The 23,932-nt window shown below is 43.4% G+C and overlaps 1 protein-coding gene across 1 annotated transcript in view; it reads right to left on the reverse strand.

Annotated features, from left to right (window-relative positions):
* Positions 1-23,932, reverse strand: part of ASTN1 (astrotactin 1) — a 316,035-nt gene that overhangs the window by 204,303 nt on the left and 87,800 nt on the right. Inside the window, exon 2 of the mRNA XM_047753485.1 lies at positions 3,620-3,807. Coding sequence (XP_047609441.1) covers positions 3,620-3,807 — 188 coding nt within the window. The remainder of the gene's footprint in view (positions 1-3,619; positions 3,808-23,932) is intronic.

A 23,932-nucleotide genomic window follows, 5' to 3' on the forward strand; every position in this document is an offset into this window, starting at 1 on the left:
CATTTGTTCAAGAGTTTGCAAAAGAGTATCCTAGTGTACTTTTGTAGTTTTAAATGTTGATTATCTTATAAAATTCAAAATCAATCTCTTCAGCCAAGTTTGAATCATGTAGGAGGTTAAAATATATCATTTGACCCTCAAAGCAATAATATAAGATTTCAGGAGGGAAACCCAATTATTCTATGTAAGGAAGAAACAGTACCTCTTTGGAAAAAAAATAATTCAAAAAATTTAGGATGTGATTGAAAAAGAAGAAAAGCAAGAGGTTTTCAAAGTTTTAAATTGCCAAGTTCCCAGGTGAGGTATTGGTTTTCTCTAAGCTCACGATTTTGCTGATGGGATATTTATACTGGGCAGAATGTAAGAGACAACTTACCAATTCTCATCCATACAATGTCAAAAGGATACAAAGAGGGGTTTTCCTTTGCATCTCATTCTCTCATTACTTACATTTTATTTCTCATTACTTGTGTTTTGTAAAATAAAACACCATAAATGCAAAATATAAAAATAAACAGCAGTCCCTGCATTGAGGCAATATGGATGAGAAAAGTGTAAATATGAAATGAAAGAAATGTAAACTCTAAGGTTTTCACAGAACCATTAATTCCCTCTGCACATATTGAAAAGATTGAGGATTATCAGTTAAGCTTTTAAATCTACATTTTCTTAACAAGAGAGAAAAGGTTGGGTATATTCATGTTTTCATAATAACCTTAACTTTTCTCTCTTCTGAATTATGCTATTTGGATCCAACTAAAAACTGCATCAGTATTGATCATTATAGTTAGTGAAAAACAGCACTGCAATTGTTATATCATAACTAACAGGGTTTGGGTAAAACGATTTCACTGAAGTGCATTTCGCTGTCCAAAACTGTTACTAGTCACAGGCTTTTACTATCTTCTAACGTTTATCATGCTGTCATTCCAGATGCCTCAAATGGTTCCCTCCTTTTCTTCCAAAGGATATGGCATAAAGCATATCAGATAAATTCTACCAATCCCTGAGTCTCCTAAGAAGAAACCATCAGAGACTCCAGGGGCGACATCTTCAAACAGGATACCCTCAGGCTTGATTTCTAAGCTGAAGGCAGATACACCACTTCAGACTTTGAAACTGCTTCTAGAATAGAATGTTAAGGACAGGAGAGGCAGGGTCTGAGGGTGTGTAGGACAGGAATGGAGGAAGGTGAGATGGCGAGATGGGCTGCGGACCACACCCGTCTTTGCAAGGATAGGAAGGAATACTTATGTCTCCAGTTCACCTTGGGGGCCTGGTTCTTCTGCAGAAGCCATGGGCATTCCTGAATTTTTCATGGAGATATGTGCTGATCCATATCTGAGAGGCCAAGCTGGAGACAAATATGAAACTTGCCCACCCTCGCCCTTTGCCTAAGCCCTTTTAACCTCTGCCTTCTCCAGCTTAGTTGAAGATAACATAGACTAACTTAAAGCCGAAGGAATAATCTCTTCCATTTTATTTGGAAAAATGAGTGTCACTGTTGGTCTGCCATGGAAACCGATAATATACGAAAGAGCGAGCTCAGAGAGTCTCAGGTTTAAGGATGACTTTTGTTCTCTTTCCAGTACAGTGTCCATTGTCCAGTAATTCCTGCCCAGGGTGGCTCAAAAAAAAAAAAAAAAAAAAAAAGCATTGGCCAATGTCAGGCTTCTCATGGGGGTTATTACATTTTAAGGTCACCATCTATTTCTTCAAATTCTCTGGCATCCTTGATCAGCCACTCATCCCCACAAATATGTGCACATGTACACGTAAGCATGTATACACATGCGCACACACACACACACACCCCTCTAGGAAATCTATGGGAGCACCTCATTCTAAGGATACAAAGTGTGGTCCTTGCTTCCCTGAAGATAGGATGTAGCAACTAGGACAAGCTTTGGACTTTCTTTCCACAGATCCTCACACCACTCCCCATCTGCCACCAAACGCACCTTCTGACACCTTGCCCACTTTAACTTCTACTCAGGGTCTTTCTTTCAAACACGATCACACCCAACAGTAGTTCCTGGGAATCTCTACAGTTCTCTTCACCCTAAACATTTCTCCAGTGTTACAAAGACTGGATCTTTGAAACGGCCTGGGATCAAAAGAAACAAAAACTATGGAGGACAATGACGGCTTCCCCCACTGATGAGAGGATGTGGGTGGCGGGGGAGGGGGGGAGCAGTCCACCATTGTGCCTTTCTTTTCAGTTAGATCATAATATAAACATGATGATAATGTGGCCTCTACATCTGTCACCCCAGTCAATGCCAGAGCTGGTTCTGCCGATCTGCCCAGCCTCACCACAGCCTGGAAACTACAAGCTACACTGAAGAAGACAAGCTTTCCTGAGAGAAGAAACACTGGTCTTTGACTAAGGATGCACTGTATGCTAACCCCCATGCTATAAACCTCAATTAATTTGCAAATGTGAAGCAGAGTAATCTCATGTACCTGCCTGCTTTCTGGCCTATCCAGACACTGAGGTTTCCCATTTGCTAACCAAGGATTCTTCTCTCAACCACATAGTTGAAAAAGTAGAACAGCTTGTGCAGACGCAGATAACCTATTGAGTCAGTTATTCATGAGGGCACTGGCTGAGGAAGAAATGGAAGGCTTACATTCTGAGATTTTATCAGAGATTTTTATAGCCATGTTTTCCATGCCAAATATTTAGATAGTGGATAAATTAATATATCGAAAATGTACTCAGTTTTCCATAATCTAACACACAAAACTAAACAGCAAGACCTCCTTTAGTTCTCTATTGAATTTCCTACATCCCCTCTCATACATATGGCCCAGGGACAAGCAGCCAAGTCTCAACCTGCTTTCAGGCTACGCTAGGAGCAGGTGATGTACTGATTTTACCGATAAAAATACCAAGTTAGAGTATCTTCCATTTTACTGAGAAGTGTGTTCATTTATTCCAAAAATAACTATTACGCATTACCAATGTGGATGCATTATTGAGGTGTCGAAGATATGCCAATGAACAATACAAAACCCCTACCTGTCACTGCAGCACATCCTCTCTAGTGAGATTCTAAAACACGAGTTCCCAGAACTTTAGGAGACATTCTCTAATTTTCTTGAGACCACAGATTTCTGAATAAGAGAAGGGATGCTGATGGTGAAGTTTCGGAGCTGGGCTAGAAGGAAAGGCACATATCTACTGGCATGTCCTTTACCGTAAGAGGAGAGGAAGCCAGGACTGACTTTCTCCCAGCTGGGAGAAAGAAAAGAGGGCTTGGCGGCAGCAAGCACCTTGGCAATTCAGTCATTCGGCAAACATTTATGGAGAAACTCTTATATGATATTCTATCTAGTTGAATAATTCCTTTCTAGGACAATCCATGACCCCCATCTGATCCTGCCTCTGGTTCTTAAAAGTTACTCCATGTCTAGGCATGTTCCTGGAGAGAACAGTCAGGTAACAGTGCTGTAGAAATAACTGCGACGTCTACTTACACAACAGGTGGATTCACAAGATCCATGATGCGATTATGGCACTGGCTCCCACAGAGCCATGTCTATGGCACCCAGACTCTTCATGTCAAGGTCATATACGCCACAGCCTGAGAGGCTAAGGTTGTGCTGCTCTTACCATGACCGAGATGTGGAGGATTCTCAGCTCCTCCTCTGCTGACTCATGCTGGGGTTCTTCGGTCGGGTCTTGTCCAGGGAGGCTGGGGGCGCCATCCTGGTGGTGGATGTGGAAAAGCAAAGTGCCATTCTCCAGCCACTGCTGCCTCCAGCGCACCAGAGGGATGTCCTCCGTGTTCCCTGAGATCTCTAGAGCACAAACACCAAAGGCACAGGTCAGAACAACAACGCAACCTGTCCGAATCCTCTTTTTCATCTTCTTTTTTGACCCTGGTACTGATTAGCCAGTGTCGGCTGAAGACAACAAAGGGTTTCTAACTACAGTTAGGCCAGGCTTACTGCTCCAAATCTTGAGGAAGGGCCCTGAAAAGAAGAGAATTATTCTCCCATAGGTCTTTGCACTGTAAATCAGTGGCCCAGGCTCTCACCCATTGAGAAAAATATACAGGTGAAAATTCAAGTTCTTCCCCATGTTCCTGTGATCAACAGCATCCTTTACGCAGCACAGTTTGAATACCTTGATGACCCCCTAAGGTAAATAGAAGGTTGTTTGCCTCTTGTAAATTTGAAAGTGTGAGTTCCCTAGCAATTACTCCTAGACACCAGTGAACCTACCAAGGAGAGAGTTGGTAATTACTGTGCAGAGAACTAGCAGTTATAGACGAGTCCTGGGAGGTTGCTGCAGAGCAACTGGAGCTGGCAGGTTATTTCTAAAACCACAGTTGTTTGCTGCAAAGTCCACTGGTGGATGTCTGATACTTGCTTTGGCAGGTAAAGTAATGTTTCAATTCCCTTTAATTTTTCTCTTCATTTTTGCAGAGCAGAGGTGGTATACATGGAGAGGGCAGTGAAGAAGCTGGCCTCATCACAGACACAAACACTTACCTGCTCTCAGAACGCGAGACTCAGGCTCTGAACTATCATCGACAAATGAATACAAATATATAATATCCAAAACCCACCACGCGCTCCACACTGCAGGTGTTAAGTTGTGTTGCAAGCTATACCACTATCCACCCCTTTCTCTAACTTTCCTAAGCAATATCATATCAAAGCTCTATGACATTCCACAATAGAAAGAACCTGATCAACCCAGCTTTGTTGAGCTTCATTTGGCCCTAAAACCATTTTTTCCTTAACAACTGTTATCATCCTCAGAAACTCATATTCTGCTGAAAATACTCTGGCAAAGCCTTGCTTTATAAAACTTCATTTCTTTCAAAGGCATGGCGTCTTCTCCCAAAATTTATCAGCTTTGACCAAAAAATTTCAATATACATAAAAAAGATTTAATAAGATGCACTTGGAATAGTATTCTCATCAAGCACTACAATCATAAAGAGGAAAGCAATTTTAAATATTTATGGAGTTTATAAATATCTTTCACTATTTGTGGGAGGGGACAAGTGATGTTCTGCTGCGTTTATTTACTCATATATTTATTCACTAATTCATTTAACAGATACACATTGTGCATGTATGAGGCATGTGCCAGGCACCATTCTAGGCACTAAGACACTAATCTAAAGGAGGCCTTCCACAGGTTCCCCAAAGCCACTCACTGCGAACGAACACGGCAAGCGTCACACCATATGCACAGTAAGTTGTGTGGAAATGGAAGCAAAGAGTACTCTTGCCTGAAGAGAGTGTGGAAGACGGGAGGAAAGTAGCTTCCCCAGAAGATACTGTGGCGTTGGGCCTTGAAGTGTGAGGGGACGTCCTGGAACAGGTAGAGAAGTGGGGAAAGGACATTCATTCGGACCCCGACAGGAGAGGAAGGAGGAAGAGGAGGGTCACTAGCGGATCCTCTCAGAGGAGCTCCATGAGAGGGAGGTACACGAGCCACTGGGCATCAGCCTGCCCCTACAAGACACGGCGATGGTTCCCTCGCCCATCCTGCAGACCAGAGAGGAGAATGAACTGCGACATGTGAGGAAGGACAAGGGTGTGGCACAAACATGGTGCTCAGAGTCCGCTTCATTCTTAGCCCCTCGCCCAGACTGCCTGAAGGACTCGGTCACCCTGTTGGCCTGGTACGCTGTCCATCCTCTGGCAGTGACTGGCACAAGCAGCCAGGAAGCTGCAGCGGGCAGAGGGCATGAGAATGGAAGACCCCCTGCAGCAAGTCCTGCTCTCCCCCAGGCATAGCTCCATTTGGTAAGTGAGGCATTGGCACGGGCTTCCCAAGTCCTCCTTTCCTCTAAGGGGTCTTCCCAGACGTCCAGGTGAACGGGAACCTCTGGGCACATGTCCGAGGGTGCCTGCTTAGACCAGCGGCAGTCACATGCTCCATCAAACCCCACTTGACAGCACCCACTCTTTCTAACCACCCATCAGGCCTTTACATTAGAGCACCAGGAAAAGTCTTCGAGGAAAACACAGCCTTCTCTCCCAAGTCTGTTTCCTGCCGTTGTAGCAGAAACCAAACTCCATCTCCTCAGCAAAAACATAAAAATCACAAGCAGCAACAGCTCCCAACAGAGCGATGAATGGCATAATTAAGTCACCCAGAGCAACATACGTCCAGCCTCTTGCCTGCACCTGCTCTAACCCACCCTAGGGTTTATTCCACATATATCAGGTGCCACGTTAGCCCTTCCTGTAACTACTCAAGAGGAATCTAGCACCTCACACCTCTAAAGCACTTAACAAACTAGCTTTTTACTTTCCTGGAGATTCTCATTAAGGAGGTCAGGCTCCCTACCTCTGTCTGACCTGTGGAGGCAAACACAAGTAAATACCCAGACCAAAGTCACCCCAGCCGGGCACAGAACAAGGACTAAGACAGACAGATGAACGTCTATCACATGCCCTCCACCTCCAACACAAGTATCCGACGACATGACCTTCCCACATGCCTAAAAAGAGGAAGCACTTGAGCTGAAAGTCCACGGGGTCTTTGAGGAGTTTTTGTGCCGCAGTATTTTAATGTTTTGCACAAAGTCTTAATAGTCCATGAGTTCTTTCACAATTGACATATAATTCACATACCATAAAATTCACCCTTTCCACCTATATGATTCAGTGGTTTTAGCAGATTCACAAAGTTGGGTGACAATCATCATTCTAATTTCAGAAACTTTTCATCAGCCCCAAAAGAAACCCTGTACCCACTGGCAACCAAGACTTTGTTTTGAGAAGGAAGGAGTTCTGCTCCAGGGTTCTAGGAAAGATGGTACCACCGAAAGAGCATGTGACGTGAGGGTATGCGAGAGTGATCCCATGGGAGGTGGGCTGAGGGCACAGAATCTCTGACCTTGTCTTCCAGGCCAGGCCAGCCCTCTGAATCGCTCTGTGGGTTATTCATGACAAATTCCCTTGGAAAATGATGTCCTGATTCTTCCCAGACCAAAATCATCAGAGAGGGCAAAGGATGGAGAAAGAAGTGTATAGTGCCTGCCAGCACAGGTGCCTGTCACTTTTCAGATCAAAGATAATTACAGAGCAACAGTTTCTTCCTTGGCTTTTTTCCCTTTCCTGGAAGCATCTGACATGGGAGAGCTAAAATGTTAAACCAGGAACTTAACTGCTTCCAGCCTGGGTCAACCAATGAAAAACCACACTAGGCACAGTATACGTCTTGTGAATTTCATCACAGTGGGGCTGAGATCCGAGCTTGGAACATCAGTGTAATCTCCTTGGTCTGGATGTCAGCAGAATAACTCAAGAAGGATAAATGCTCAGAAACTGCTTTACCAAGGCAAGCCAGACCTGGGACTCCCAGGGAGCAAATATGGGAGGTGATCAAGTACTTACTTTAGCCCAAGGCCTCCTGAGGAATGTGGATGAAGCTCAAACTGAGCCTTTGCCAGTGTACGGAATAAAACAGGTGCCAACAGAAGCCTACATCTCAAGATACCCCAGGCGGCATGCACACCACAGCCATCATCACACTGTGGGGCTGAGACCTCCCGAAAGGTAAGGCTGCCCGTCCTTTTAGTGCTCCATTCTCCCCTAACGCAAAACTCAACAGATCTCAGCAGCTCCAAAATTCTGGAATGCCCGAAACACACAGAGACTGGGATGCCATGTAGTCTTGGGTACCACAAAGATCGTTGGCTCATGCTCTATTTGCCGCATTCAGCAAATTGTGCTACACAGTCCCTAATCTCAAGGAGCTTCAGATCTAGTAAGAAACTAAAGACAGGGCCATGAAGAAGTACTCGAAACAGGAAGAGCAGTGCTGAGTGAGAGGGTGGGACTTGGCTGGGCCTAAACCCTCAGGGAGGATAAAATGGGAAGAGATGACGGGAGACAATATGAGATGAAGAGGACCCTGTGTATAAAGGAAAAGCACCGTGATACACGTTTGCAGAATGGGGGGAGGTCTGGGTCCACTGCAGAGTGAGAATATGGGGAGAAGTAGTGGAGGACTGGGGCTAAAAAATCCAGATTGGTGTCAGCTGTCAAGGTCGTGAGTGCCGGTTTCAAGAGTTCAAAGCTAATGGAAACTTACCCATGGTTTTATGAAGCAGAGCAACAAATGAAGCCAAGATTAGAAAGATGAAGAAGATCTAGAAAGAGGGTAGCAGACAGACTGACACTACCACAGTCCCACTATAACTCTGGTCCTATATTCTGCAGGGACCACACTACTACACTGGAACTCAGGAGACCCAGGTCTGAAGTAACCTTGAATGGTATGTCTGGCTTTGAGTTTTCTCACTGATATAAGGAGAAGCTGTATTGATGAATGTCAAGATCATTTGGGAATGTGACATTCCACAACTGTGAATCTCAAAACATGTGTCTGATGTGACCAACCAGAAAGATGATGATTTCAATGTCCTAGGCAAGGTCAAATCCTCTCTCAAGTCGAACCTACCATCTACCTCTCCCCTACCCTCACCCCAGCACAGAGTGGACAGGTTAGAGATGATTTGATCATGGGGCCAGGCCCATGTTCAGGTGGAACCTCAGGCTAGTGAGAAAAGTTCTCATTCATGCTGATACAGATATGGGTATTCTAAGAAACAAACCTTACAGCTTCTACATGCAAATGAGAACCAGGAAGATGGGACCTTGGGTGGGGAAAGTCACGCTACAGAATAATCTGGGATGGGGAAAGGCAGAGAGAGGGAGAGAGAAATGAAATCACTTTTAAATTGGCCTTAGTCATTGTTCTAATGATAGCCTGTGTGCTGTGGGCTTATAGCACTGTCTTTTTGTGGGGTGAGCTTAGGACACCCAAAACTTGCTACAAAGATCCCTGGTCCTTCTTTAGGCATCCCTCCTGCTAAGAGTCCCTGAACTGACCTGGTAAGACAGTACATCAGAGAAGAATCAGAATTTCCTCCAAAGACAGCTTCACTGAGGACCAGATGCATGATGCTTTCTTTCAAAGAATTGGGCCATTTGAAGTCAAATGTGGATTTGAACCAGGAAAATTCTCAAAGATCCTTTAAGTCACTGCATAACTCCAAGTGGCTTAGAGCATCCCAGGCCCATTTCCTATTCCTGGCAAGGCTGAGTTTCAAGCTAAATCTAGCTGAATAGTAATCAGGTCGCTCAGGCAGTAGGGTCAAGCAAGAAGGAAGCACTGACTTGTCAATTCTTAGCCTCATGCTGGGGGCACCTGACGAACAGACCCTGCATTCTTTCAAGACTGAGGGTGACACTCCCTGATGGCCATTGCTGACTATTAAAAAAACCTTGCTTAGATCAGGATTTTCACACTTATTAATCCTAAAAACTCTTCCTCCAAACCAAATCTAATATGGCTTCTGCAGGGGTTCCCCAGAGCAGAGTTAGAAAAGAACTGGATCAATTGGAAGACAAATAAAATGCACAACCATGAAATTCCCTGCCATTAGGGGATTGAGGGGGGAGTGTCTATGGCTTATTAGTTTTGCTTGGTTGTTTTTCAATTCTATTAAGTGTGGTATTGTGAAAAGCTTCATATTCTTTATAAAAGAATTTCAAGGGAAAGCGAACGTCTCTAAAAATAGAATCCAGCCACCCCTCCCCCCGTGTGCTATCTGCTGCCATTCTGAGTTTCCCTACGTGATGAGGACTAAGCTCAGAACCTTAATAGTGATCAGCTAATCATCCAAAACTAAGAATAACAAATGGGTCTTGTCCATCAGTGGCTGTCATTAAGGTGAACAAAGGTAGGCCTGGGATGGAATTATCTCCTTTCCTGCCATTCTTTTTTTTAACCCCACCCTCGCCCCCATTTCGGAGTCTGAAAGATATTGATGGTAGGTCTCATTTCCCACGTGGTCTCATTACGGGTCTTCCAACTAAAACTATTAACAGTGGCATTAACTTTCAACACCTGTGTAAGAAAATAACCTGCTTAAGTCAGGGGTTAATAACAGCAGAGGATCACTAATTACCCTGTAAATCTTTACCCTGGTATCAAACGTGACCCAGGTCTTTAATGTCTCTGCAACGGCAGCCTCTAAAGACCCCAACTTGTTCCATAAACATAATGACAGCGGCACATTAGCGTCCTGGCCATCTGTGAAGAAAGACAAGGGACAGATGAAAATTGGACAAAGGAGAGGGCTGCAGAGAGAAAGGACAAAGTCAGGAGACGTGAGGACAGGAGACTAGCCACAGAAACCATGTCCCATGGGTTGGGTTGGCGGGTCCTCTACCCTTCTCGCCACAGGGACCATCTGGGGTGGCGTTCTGAAGTGGCGCAATCCCACATCCCAGAGTGAGAGCTCCATGGGATAGGGCGCCCAGCTGGGTCTGAAATCAACTGGCACCGATGCCAGTAACATGGATGGTTTGCCTGAAGTTTGTGCCTATGCGGGCCTGGCTAAGTGAACAACCAAATGGGAGCTAGCAGGGCCAGGTCATTCTTCTGTGAGGACGTTCAGAGTCCAACTGGAAATGGAACTCTCGTGGTGGCTCCTCTATTCAACCTGCAGTCGGCCATGGAGCTGCCACTTATCTCAATCTCACTTCTCTGCCCCCACACAGAACTATGTGAGCAAAAGCTTGATGGCAAATGGCTTACAATTTCAAGAATCTCTCCCCCAACAGAACAGCAAGTTCCTTTTTCAAGTAATTTGAACATTCCTGGCTTTCTGAGATTTGGAACACAGATTTCCACTTGTGACCGGGAGAAGGATAACTGAATTTCTACTTCCTCTGCTTGGTGACATTTGCTCGCAATGGTAACAACGAGAGACTCAAATCATGAATGATCCGGTGATGAGAAACAGAATGGCAGGTTAAAGAGAGATTTGGATTTGGGGGGAGGGGGGAGAGTGAGGCTGCTATGATTTCCCCAGAGCCTACTTTTCTCTTCCTCAAATGATGGAGCTTGAAGGGCTCTAAGGACCCCACAGCCCTAACCATGGTACTCAGTGACCCCAAACCACACGTGACACCAGCTCTAATCAGACCCCAAATCAGGTACAGGCTGAGCATGTTTCTGCAGGCCCATTGGATAAAAGTCTCAAAGTCTTTGTTTTTTTTTTTTTTTTTTTTTTAATCAGACTTTCCTCTTGGATGCTTCCAGCTCAGTCCAGCCTGTCAACTTATGCAGTAAGGCTTGGCTGCATTGAAACTCATGATAATGACTTCTGGAAACATCCATCAGCGGTGCCCAATAAGAAAGAATCATCCCGCATATAGATGTCTACAAAGGGTCTCCAATGAGTTTTTGCCTTTGGGGTTTATGTGGACAAAGGTGTTTTAAACAGGAAAGCTTGACGTGATCTTGTTCTGCAGCCCCACCAATATCCCTTTATAGAGCTGTACTCTAAAAATCAGAAAGGTTAGCTTCCTTTAAAGCTGCTCACCCATCCACTTCTCTGTCTTCTGGAAAGGTTTAAGGTGGACTCAAATGAACTAACAGAGAAAACAGGAGTAATGAGAGAAAGAAATAAGGACCCTTAGTAGTCCATGGAATGCTGTCTCTGGGGGTGGGTGGGGGCAGGAGCTGCGCAAAGCAGAGGGTGGTTTCGTAAATCAGACTTGATGGAAAGCAGGGAAGCTTTCTATGGATGCTGCTGGAAGTAGGTCACTCTGTGCTACTCTGCTGGCATGAATAGCAATCGAGCAACTCCACGAACATTCTATTTACCTAGCCGTGGAGATGAAAACATTCCTGTGGGGGAAAATGCAGCCAAAAGGTTCTGACACAACCAGAGAGATGAGGAGACATTCAAATGGCTTATGATTTCATCCAAAATGGTTTGCTTGTTCCTACAACAGTGTTTCTCTGGATCTTTTCAAACCTCTGCAAAGAGTTTATCCACATGATGCTCATTAAAGTCTCATTTGAAAGGAGGGGGAAAAAAAGCCCACAGCTCTTTGAAAAAGGCAGGGTTATGTGAGCTACAGATGTACGGGTAAGAAGATTTTTAAATATATCGAGTTCTATTCTCCACTGCCATCTGACTGACCTTTGTAAATTGAGATAACGGCACACATTTAACAAAATCTGACATCAAGTAAGATGTGTAATAATATTTAAACTCTGTAATGTTAAAATATGTATTTACGGATCATTTCATACATTGTAATGAGGATAAAGTCATTGTGAAGCCTGCAGTTTCACGACTGGAATTCTGATCGGAGCTTTGCAAGTCCTTGGGGGCTGCTTCCCTGCAGCGTAGTCCTGGCAGCAGTATGGACACCTGGGCTGGTAAAACCAGGACATGAGCCGTAGGGTGATTGCAAGGAAACTGCCTAGTGGATCCAGGGAGAGCTCTGTTCATTCCAACCCCTCTCTCTTGTCCTCTCATCTTTTCTTAACAAAGAGCTTAGTATTTGCTATAATTCTCTGATCCTGAACAATGAGGTCCCCTTACTGGCTCTCACCTTATAAAATGAATGGGAAAAGAAAATGATAATGACAAAATATTACCTATAAATGACTTATGAAGAGACTAGCCCATTGCTTGTCCTAAACCGTCTTGATTCATCTCCGTTTCTAATTAGTTCTCATCTACTCGTATTTCTGTTCTTATCATCTATGATTCAACTCAACAAATAATGATGTACCTCTTACGTGCCGGCTCTGCTAAGAATCCCTTTCAACATTCACGAGCTAACTCAAACTTTAATGACCCTTTAATGTGGGTATTTATATTCCCATTTTACAAATGAGGAGCTCCAGAAAAGTCAACCCACTTGACCATGTTCACCTGGTTAGTAAATAACAAAATTAGGGGGAAAAAATGCCAGGCCTTTTGGCTTCAAGGCTATTACTCTTTTCCAACTATTTCAATTCCCATTCTCTCATTTTGCACATCTCAGCCCCAGGACAATATAGGTAAAGTGCTTAGCAATATCTGGCATGCAATGAATACCAGTCAACATCAATGTCAATATCATTATTAATACTGTGTTTTTGTTGTCATTATCAGTATCACTCACAGAACTTTGAAAATTGGGCAATAATCTTTGACAGAGTTAAGCAAAGGGTAACTTTAACTGTCACAAGCTGCTGAAGAGTCTTCATTAAGTCCGGGAACCATTAAGAAGCAGCTCCGTTCCAGTGAGGAACCTGGGCCAAGTCTAGCTTGAATATTTCTCTAATGCTCCTTAGCAAATTGAACATTCTTTAGGTATCTCTGATGAAACCCCACTTACACTATCTTTGCTTTAAGATCTGACCTTGGGGACTTTCACAGATGATGCATTCTATCCAGGCTCATTCAAGACTGGCACACAAAGCCAGCCCCACGGAACCTGCTGTAACCGCACTTAGCAAGACGCTCATTAATTAACACAGGCAGGTCCTCCCAGATGGATGTGGGACTGGTGACTGTGGTCAAGGAAGAGGGAAGGACCAAGTAGAGATGGTGTTAAAATAATCGCTGAGCCTCCTTCAGTGGTAAACTCAGTCCTTTTCTGCAGACCGATTTGTAAAAGTGCTTGTTATCACGAATGCCTAGAGGTACTATGATCAAGTGGAACCTTCCATGCTCATCTTTACCTTGGGGAACAAAGCTTTCTGCCCCATTCCTACCAACCAGCGAGCTCACCTTGCTGTCCATGAGCACTGCCCTCTTGCACCCACACAGCCTCGGAGCCTGAAGCTGGGTAGCCAGGCATTTGTCTAGGCTCTTCCCTCTACACCAATGTTCTCCTACAGAGAAGGGGAGGGTTGTCAGAGTAGCTTCTAAAGCCTCGCCTCACTCTGAAATTCTCTGCTTTTATTTTTATCTTCCTATGAACTGCAATCGCCATACTGGGGGCTGAACCTTAAGTGCCTACCCAGCGAAGATGAGACGTGGTAATAATCTTATGTGTCTGTTGTGTTATTCAGCCTGAGAAAGGGGCGTGGGGGGGGGGGAATTCCACAAAGACTCAAGCACATGAAAAATTCCTATTATAATCACTGTGTTTCAACTTACAAAGACCGTTCCTATAAGGCCCCTTCTGCTTTCATTCATCAATCCTCCATGGCAGGTTTTACAGAATTAGAATTGAAGGCCAAAGAGGGTAACTGATGATCTCAAGGGTTAGAGCTAATGTGAGGGAGACAAGAGGGCTCAAATCCAGCTTTCTGACTCCTAGCACAGTGCTCTTTCTACCAAAGCAACATTTTTTTACACTGAAAAATCATGGACCCCTGTGCTTGCATGTCAGCTTAATGAAGTAGCTAGCTCTACAGAAGATATGCATCAATAGTAAACACTGTCAGGAGTTTGAAGAGTTTGAGCTTATAAACCTGGGAATGAAATTGAGTTATTAACCAATTCACACTAGTGTACAAATCACATGACAATCTGATGTGATTTCCCTGTGACATACTGCCCTGGAGGATCTGATCTGCTTCTAGCTGGATTCCAGCCACTGGTCTGAAGACTCTCCCTCTCCCTCCCTCTCCCTCGACACTGTCTTGGGCTATTGTGTAAATGCTCATGACAAAAGAAGTCAAGATGACCTCTAAGTGACCTGATGGACAGATATGCCCATGGAAATGTTAATCTAGCCATCTCGTCCCTGCTGGGAGTAGGATAATGATTTAAAAGAAATACAAGGCCAATTGATGGCTAAAATATGTTGCAGCTCACCTGGGAATAACATACATTGACCAGTTGCTAACATCTACTTTTCTCCTCCTCTTTCTTTATTAGAGCCCTCTCCCTATTCTACCTGAATTCTGAAGCTTCCCCGACTCAAAGGCCCTCCACCTAAAATACACATTATGGGGCTGGCAGTGAAAAGTGGGAGCCATGCATTTGTCACAAAGGATGCATTTCAGAAAACAGGTCCAGGAGTTCCCGTCGTGGCACAGTGGTTAATGAATCCGACTAGGAACCATGAGGTTGCAGGTTCGGTCCCTGCCCTTGCTCAGTGGGTTAACGATCCGGTGTTGCCGTGAGCTGTGGTGTAGGTCGCAGATGTGGCTTGGATCCCGTGTTGCTGTGGCTCTGGGGTAGGCTGGTGGCTACAGCTCCGATTCGACCCCTAGCCTGGGAACCTCCATATGCCGAGGGAGCGGCCCAAGAAATAGCAAAAAAAAAAAAGAAAACAGGTCCACCATTTTCATCATTCAACAGCACCTCTCCTTCTGCCTCCCATGTTTTCCTATTTCCTCACTGTGCAGGGCACTGCTCTGCGATGCATGTCTGAATCTCTCTGTTCATACAGTCATACCCACTTCATGGTGCCAAGGATGTTTTCCTCTTTCTCATCTCTGTTACAACAGCTTACCTTCAAGCTTTGCACAGGCCAAGTTTAGTGCTCATCAAGTTCTAGGTGATATGATAATCCCACTGACTGTGACAAGATAAAGTAGGGCAACCGATAATAATTACTATTTCTTAAAATAACTAACCATTTTTTAATTACTGAATTTTATTACATTTATAGTTACAACAACTTTTATTGAGTACTAACTATGTGGTAGGTAATGAGCTGAACACACACATTTGCGTTAAGCTACCTGACAGCTGATAAGATAGGTACCATCATTATCCCCGGATTTGGAAAGTGAGGCAAAGAGAGGTTAGGAAACTGGTCATTTGACTTTGGTTCTGTGACTCTACAAAAGGAGCACACTCTTCCTGAAGCCATACCTTTCCACCTGCCAATTAATAAATGATAGGTCCTGTGTGAGATCATCAACATGCAGGCCAACAAATCAACTCCAACTCTTGCCCCCTTACCACTGTGCTAAGAGGTAAGTGGAGGGAGTGTCCCTGGGAGTATCCATCATGCCATGAGAATGGGGAGCAGTGACATGTGAACTGGGACCTAATAATCTGTCTACATACTCTCTCTGTCTCTTTTTTTTTTTTTGACCTTGGTCAAGTCAAGAGTAGAAAAGCATTATGTGGGTACATGTACAAACATCAGTCTCCAAACACAAACTATTAATTCAATATAAAATATGGCTAAGGCTTAGGAAGCATGTATAACATGACAGGCACTATCTAAGGGCTTTTGAATATGTTAACTCGCTTCATCTTCATAGCTATTTATTGTATGAGTTGGCTAACAATTACAGGTGAGAGGGCTGAGGCACAGAAAGGTTATGTAACTTGCCTAGCATCATACATTCAGCAAATTGAGGAGACTGGGTTAGAACAGGATGCCTAGCTCCAGAGTATGGGTTCTGAAACACTATACTTCCCTGTCCCTTCCTATGTAACATCCTAATATACAGTCTCTGTTATAAGACTAATTTCTAATTAACCTACTTGCTCACTCTTTTTCTTGCCCCATTTCTCTTGGTTTTCTGCCATAGCCTTGCTGTTCTTCTCTTGTCTTCATGGGCATTACATTTCTTCTGGAGTTTAATTTTTAATTTGCAGCAGTGCTATACACACACACACACACACACACGTTTACACTGCAAGGTGACCTCCCATGGTCAGTTGTCCTTCTCAGCTGATTCTGGCATAACCCTACCAGCACCAAAGATCAGGAAAGTAACAGGTAGCACAGGACGTTTCCATCCCCTACTCTGCAGTTCTGACCCATTAATTAGAGACTGTTACGGAAACAAGGTTAGTGGAGTTTTGCAAAAAGAAAAAAAAAAAGCTCTGGGTTTTCTGTTTCTGTTTCTGCAAGAACACACTCTAAAGGAATATAGCTGTGTTTCCTGATCAAGCCATTAGATTGTGAACACAAGTGATGGCAATGAAATGAGTGGATGGTTAGACTTAAGTCGGGACACAAAGACAAGCACTTAGGCACAGCTGATAGCGTCTCCATCTAGCACTCAGTCTGTGGCCAGCCAGGCCCGGAGTTGGAAGGCAATTCTGTGTCAGGGGCACGTACCTTCTCTGACATCAGTCTTAAGTTGATTAACAGTGGGTTTTTCATTTGAGAAATTTTCGATATCTTTTTCATTTTGTTTACTACATCTATGTTTTCCAATTGTACCACATACTGGGAAATACGAATTAACATCTAGGAATAATATCCCCTGGGTGAAGTGGAATGTCCTTTCATTTGCCCTTCCTCACCTTCCCTGGGTTTCAAATAGAGCTTCTGAGTGGTGAACAAGGTCACATAACACTTTACGTGATAAATATGGATCGCATTCTTTTCTTAGCCTTTGTATCCACAGACTCAATCACATTTCTTTCATCCTTGTTTGGTTGTTTTGTCTAGTATGTGTCAGCCTTTTTATGCTGCCTCCATTACAACCACACCCACTTCCTGCCGACATTACAGCTGCCTTTCTGTGCACTTTCTCGGGGTTCACTGAATGCATTCTCTGGAGTGGAGTAATGCAGCACAGGAGAAACAGGAAGGACTCTAATAATAATAAAAAAAAAAAAACCCTAAGTCTGAGACAAGGCTCCTGCACCTCATACCTGTGAAAGTTGTATGCCTCAGTTTCTCTACCTTTCAAAAAATGGGAATAATGCAAACATCCACCTGCAAAAATGAAAATGCACACGGGAATGCTTTGAATATGAGAAATATGAGTGGTAGTTGTTATTAATAGTAATATCATCATTAACGTTTAGTGTTAAGAATAATTTCTTTTATTCCCAGTAAAAAAAACCTAGGTGATTCTACGAAAGTGTAGAGTTCTGTTGTGTTTCCCATGCGCTTCATAATGACATTTTGTTCCTCTTTTTCAGCCAGGATTGCTGGGTCAATGTTTTCAGAGAATTATTTTACTGAATCTTGAGTTATTTTCCAGAATCATTAATGATGTGACAGAGGGCCTTTTATTTTATAACTATAGCTAGAGCCTGTATCTGGCAGAGCATTACTCTGAAGTTGATGAAGTTGATGACATGAAAAGCCACCCCCCTCCCCGCCTTTCAGTCCTCTACGTAGATTCGAATGATCTTCTTGCAGTCTGTCTCCATCAGTTGGACTTCTTCGCATATAGAGTTAGGATCATCTAAACCATGTATGAAGACTGTTAATTATACTGTTTTTATAACTGAGGCTCCAGGTTCAACAAATACGGTAGCACCTTATCATTTTAAAAACAGGCTTAAAAGGTAGACCCTGCCAGAGCTCTTTGAAACTCTAACTAGATCCCCTTGATCAGCAAGTATCGCACACCCCTACAGAACAGTGATCATTCAGACTTGATTTCCCTTTATAGGTTCCCACCTTTTTTTTTTTTTTTTTTGCTTTTTAGGGCCACACCCAGTGGCATATGGAGGTTCCCAGGCTAGGGGTTGAATCAGAGCTACAGCTGCCGGCATATGCCCCAGCCACAGCAACATGGGATCAGAGCCGCATCTTTGACCAACATCACAGATCACAGCAATGCCGGATCCCTGACCCACTAAGCAAGGCCAGGAATCGAACCCACATTCTCACGGATACTAGTTGGATTCGTTTCCGCTGCACCATGACGGGAACTCCAGATTCCCACTGTTACCACGCCCTCTCACCACCACTGTGCCCACCTCTTAGGCATGTGAGGTTTAATTACCGGAGGAGTATTTACAGATGTCATCCATCAGCACTGATTTTGGTAGTTTGCTTCCAGTAAGGTGCTCAGAGTCCTTACAAATAGGGAAGACCAGGCTGAACTAAATACTCCATACCATTTTCCCAACTTAAGCTCAGAATTTCTTCAGGATGCATGGGTGTATCTCACGCAGCACCAGTAATTTAACTATTCTTGTTACCTGGTTTGAAGTATTCTCTGTGCTCACTATTACTTGCTCTAGCACTTAAATTTTAGGAACTAACAAGCTTGCTGAAATTTCACAAATTCTTTAACACAAACGATGTCATTCCATGGGTTTTCTTGTTTTTCCCCTTTACAATCCTGACAGAACTTAAAGGTTTAGAAACTTAGAGGTTTCTGACTGGCATCATTTCTTTATATCTTATGGGGATCTCTCAAACTCCTCATGGTTACAAAAAATCTATTTTTGGTCAGTTAATTTCTACTTAGCATGCATCTTTCATACATAATAATTAGTTTTTCAAAGCCTTGCCTTTTTTTTTTTTTTTTCAACTTTGATACTTAAATTGTCCCATTAGTACAAAACATAATACTAGGTAGCTTTGTTTTCTTTGTGAGAAGTTTCCTCCATCATTTAAGGGACACCTGATATCCTACTTTGGTTTTTCATGAAGAGCCAGACCTAGATTTGCTGGGGGAGGGGGGCCCTTCTGGTATAAGGATGGCTTTTCTTTTTCTGGGCATTTTGATTTTAGGTAAGGAATCCCTAAACTGCAACAGGAACTCCTTAGGACAACCATTCCTCTCCCAGGAGCAAACCAGAAAGCCCAGGGAACTGGCTTCCGGAGTGAAATAAACCAAAGGAGGGGGAAATAAAGCCTTTGTCAAGATGGAGGGCCAATCACCTGGGAGGGACTGGGGACAGAAAGCTGTTTCCGCCCAGGGCTTCTACGATTGTGTTACGGATGATAAAACTAAGACGAAGGGACTTTTTAAAGGAGCTGGCTCTGCCTCTTTAATTACCCTGTCTAGAGAGAAAGTCTGTCATCAGGGCTGGAGTCTGGGTCTGTTCAAGAGATTGACTGGAGGAAGTCACTTTTTTGTCCCATCTAGATTGCTTTGGTTTTACTGGGATTGAGGCAGGCCATAAACCTATCAGTGACTCAAGAAAACTGAAGCAATTAGGTCTGCAGGTGCACATATTTGTCATATTAATGATGGATCTGTGTTAATATAAGCCACAGAAGGCTTCTGCAGGGCACGTTCACAGCTGCCAGGGTGAAAGTACTTGGGGGTGGCACTGTGGCTCCACTGGGGAGCCCCAGCTCAGGATGAACGCCCCCCCCCCAACCTGTGCCAGGCTCCTCCCCTCCATCCGGCTCCAGCTTAGATGCTGTCTCTCGGGGACTCCAATTCCAATCAAACTATTTCATGGATGCTTAATTTGACTCAGGTGAAGAAAATGCTAGTGGAAGAGACGCCGTTCTATGTGCAAGGTATATAATTTGCAGGCCTGATTTTGCAGTCAGACAGACGGGGTTTGAATATCAACCTTTCTACTTTGTACTGGTTTGTCTTGAACAGGCGATTTAAGCCCAATAAGGATTATAGTATCTACTTTAGAAAGTTGTTGTGAGCAGGGAATAAAGTCATAAATGCAAAGCTCTTAATCAGCCTCGTGGAGCTATGGCCACTTTAATGGTTTCTCCTTTTCTGACCTTGAAAATATTTTAGCTCCTAGAAATTAATTTCTAGTCATTGCTTATAGGCTGCCAACTCCTTCCAGGTGAGGAACAGTATTACAAGGGTTTAGGAAAAGACGGGTAGGCTGGTGCACTAGGTCCACCAATCCTAGCACTTGTCCACTGCTCCTTCCATGGGCAACCGCCCCACCCCCAACAGCCCCTTCCTTAAGCCTTTCTCTCCACAGGAGCATGGGCACCTCACCCAAAGGCGGCCCATCTATAGACTGGGCAGGCACCCACCCCGTGGCTCCGCACAAGAACACGAGCTAATTAGATGCTCACTCTTAGGAATGTGAATAAGGAATACGGAAGGAATCAGGCATGCATCCACAGAAGCGGAGCTCAGAGAGATGCTAAGTCAAAGCACAGATGGAGTCTGGGCCGTAGGGCCACTTCAAGCTGGGGAGATGAGGAAACAGAAAAAAAAACCTGAGTAAGCAAAGCTCTGAGCGAGAGAAGAGACACAAAGCACAGAGGGAAGCACTAGGCAAGACGGTGGGGGAAAAGAAGGAGCAGATACAGGGCATAAGAGGGGGCACATGAAAGCAGAAAAGCCCAAAGGCCTTTGCGGAGCCCCAAGTGCCATCTTGAATCCAAGTCCACCTGCCTTGAGGGTCCCGCAGGCCTGTGGCTCCTGTTCCTTCATTCCTTCAAGGTTACCGCCTCCTGCTGACACGAGTGAGTCCTCACAAGGACTTTCCATCACAGAGCAAATGAGTCCCTGTGCTTGGCAATCAGAGCCTACCCCCTGAGATGTGATACCCCTCAAAGGATCTGGAAAGGCTGGAGAATTCCAAACCCTGGCCCCTCACTAATGCTTTTGATCATTGCACCCAGCACAGGGCTCTTATGATCATCTGTCACAGCTTTACAAGAGTTTTTTCTCTCCCCAGAACAAGAGGTAAATACATATCACTCTTTATGAGAGAAGTGATAAAAGTACGTTAGTTTAGACAGTGAGAGAATAAAAACAACCCTGATTTCTTCAGAACTGTGTCTTTTCAAAGTCTAGCTATGGCCCCAAAGTCTCTTTGTAATTTTGTTTCCATCTGCAAAATGGGAGTCATGATATAGCACAGAGGCAAACACAATATGCTTCATCTGTAAGGCTGTGAAACACATAGGCAGATAATGACACTGGAAAGGCAATGCATTCTTCTTTATTACAAAAGAAAAGATTTTCCTTTGCCAACCCATATAACTTAACAGTCAGCAATAATGAGAAAGGAAACCAAAAAAAAGCACTGTACATGACAGCTAAAATCAGAATTTGATAAAATATTCTACTTCTAAAGGGATACTGTCAAGTAAAAAAAAAATCAATTTGAGTAGGAAAAAAAAAAATCTGGTTTGTTTATTAGTTTTGCTCCTAATGCCACCAAATGGACCTCAATCCGAAATGGCCTTTGAAATCAAATTTGCTGTTCTCCAATTCTGCAACTTACTCTTTATGCTAATTTGTCTGCACCTGCAGGGACAAAGAAACTGGCAGCATTGAACATGAGATCCAGGAAGAAAAAGCAACACAAAGATTCAGGAAATGAAACCAGGACCTAAATCATATTAGGTGTATAAAGGTTGGACTTTTTATAAAACAAGAAAAGAGTGGATTGAATGTCTGAGAGAGTATCCTGACTGTAAAAATGACAGACTCTTGGTGAAGGACCTGATGTCTTTCCCAGGTCCCAGAAGAATGGCAGGTGGGGTGTGGTGTAATTTGGAGGCCAAGCCTTGGGGCCAAGCTAGGTCTCTCCCAGCCTTCAGGTCCCTTAATCATGGAAGTTGTTATAAAAATGTCTCAAGGAGTTTCATCCTTCAGGAATTTAGCCTCTAGAGGAGTTCAGGTTAATTTCTCCCTTCTAACTTAAAAATCTATTTATTGAGGGCTTTGTTTTGAAAGAAGTAACACAATTTTAAGTAAAGACCTAGTCACCATTTCCCCATTGTTTTTCATTATCTAGGCCTTCAAACATCCCCGACTTCACCAGGTATGCTCTAAAGGTGGCTGTGGACCAAACTGAGTATCTCAGCCATCATAAAACTTAAGGACACAAGAATTACAAAGGAATGTAGAGACACTGTCCTCATTTTACAGATGCCCGGTCCTTCAATGGCATGAACTCCACACCCCCCATTTAAGATGTAACAAAAGCTCAGAGAGTTAGGTATTTTACCCAAGGTCACACAGAGCATTAGCTCATAAGAAATCCAGAGTAAGAATCTCAGACTGAGGCTCCTTCTGTTGCACTGTCTTTCAAAATCCAGAAGAAAAAAAAAAAATTGAACAGTATGTTTTTATATTCTAAGATGCTTCTACTTTGAATATTTTCTCTATTGCTCTGTCCAGTATATTTAATTTTAGACTCTCTGCACTCTATAAAGCACTGTCAAAATTCAAGTTCTGTTAACAGTCAGTAACTGTTGAGGTTCAATGAATGTTGTGAATGTTATGTGTTTAATGCTCAAGCAAAAATGTCAATTTCCACCTTGGCGTTATTAGACCTAGGGAAAAAAAAAAATCAATTTGGCACATAAAACGTTCAATAGCCACACTCCGACTGTCCTTCCCGGTCTCCTCCTAAGCACGTCTTCACGTCTCCATTTTCTGCGCTATCACCAGGAGTACAAGAATATCAGCATCACACACACCCCTAAGAACTTTACATAAAATTAAATGAAAAAGGAATCCATTTTTTACCTACCGCTTAATTTTTACTGGACCATCTGTCACATACGCTTTAGAACAATATTAGTTCCTTGTAGAAATTAGGTCACTTATACGGTTAGTAATTGCATCAAATGCATTTCTGTAGCAAACGACACAAATTCATTTAAGACGGAACTCTTTTTCATTAATTGAGTAATAGGTGAGGAAAGTCTGTGTGTCCCATATTTGTGACTATAAAGTGATGGGGAATAAGAGGCTAATGGGCTTTCTCAAAATCACACCATGCAACAGGATGAGAGTCAGGGTTCACGGCTCCTGCCTCTTCAGTCCAATTTGTTATTGGAGTCACAGAGGAATGTCTTTTAGTGAAACTTCTTGAGATTTTATGTCCCTAATTCTGTTCTGTTTCCCTAGGGAGGAAGGGTAGTGAAGGGGAAAGAGAATGGACTTTAGAATCCAAGAGACGTGGTTTGACTCCCAACTCTGACATTTGCTAGTCATGTGATCCTAGGCAAGTTACATCACCTCAGAGCTCCTATGTCTTCAAATGTAAAATGTAGACAATTATTATCACACTTCAAAGGGTGTGTGAGGATTAAAGGAGACCATATGTGAAGTGCGCAGCAGGCCCTCAATACCTGTGTGCACCTTTCCTGACTGTATTTTTTTTTCTTGGACAATTAAAATTGAACCACAAGAGAAAGATAACCAAGCTTAGATACTGAAGATGCGTCTTCACTTATTTCCAATTAGCTTGTGAGTTCTAACATTTCCATTGGAAGATAAGATCAATTTTGTAGAGAAAATGCACTGGTGGCACTACTTGAAATGCCAGGGTCTTCTCCCTGGGTAGTATGTTCCAATGATCTTTCTATTCATGTGTCAATGTCGCCCTTCATTACCAAGATTTTATAATAGCGAGTAAGGAAGACATGAAGTGGAAGGAGGAAAACCAGGGCTCTCTCACTTGACTGGGTCACTAGTAGGCTGTGTGCACTTCCATTCATTTGTTCATTTCTTTTAAAGGTATCTTACTGAGTCCTACCTTCATGCCAAATACTGAAGTCTATAAATATGAATAAACCT

The sequence above is a fragment of the Phacochoerus africanus genome, chromosome 11 (genome assembly GCF_016906955.1).
Source record: "Phacochoerus africanus isolate WHEZ1 chromosome 11, ROS_Pafr_v1, whole genome shotgun sequence".
NCBI lineage: Eukaryota > Metazoa > Chordata > Mammalia > Artiodactyla > Suidae > Phacochoerus > Phacochoerus africanus.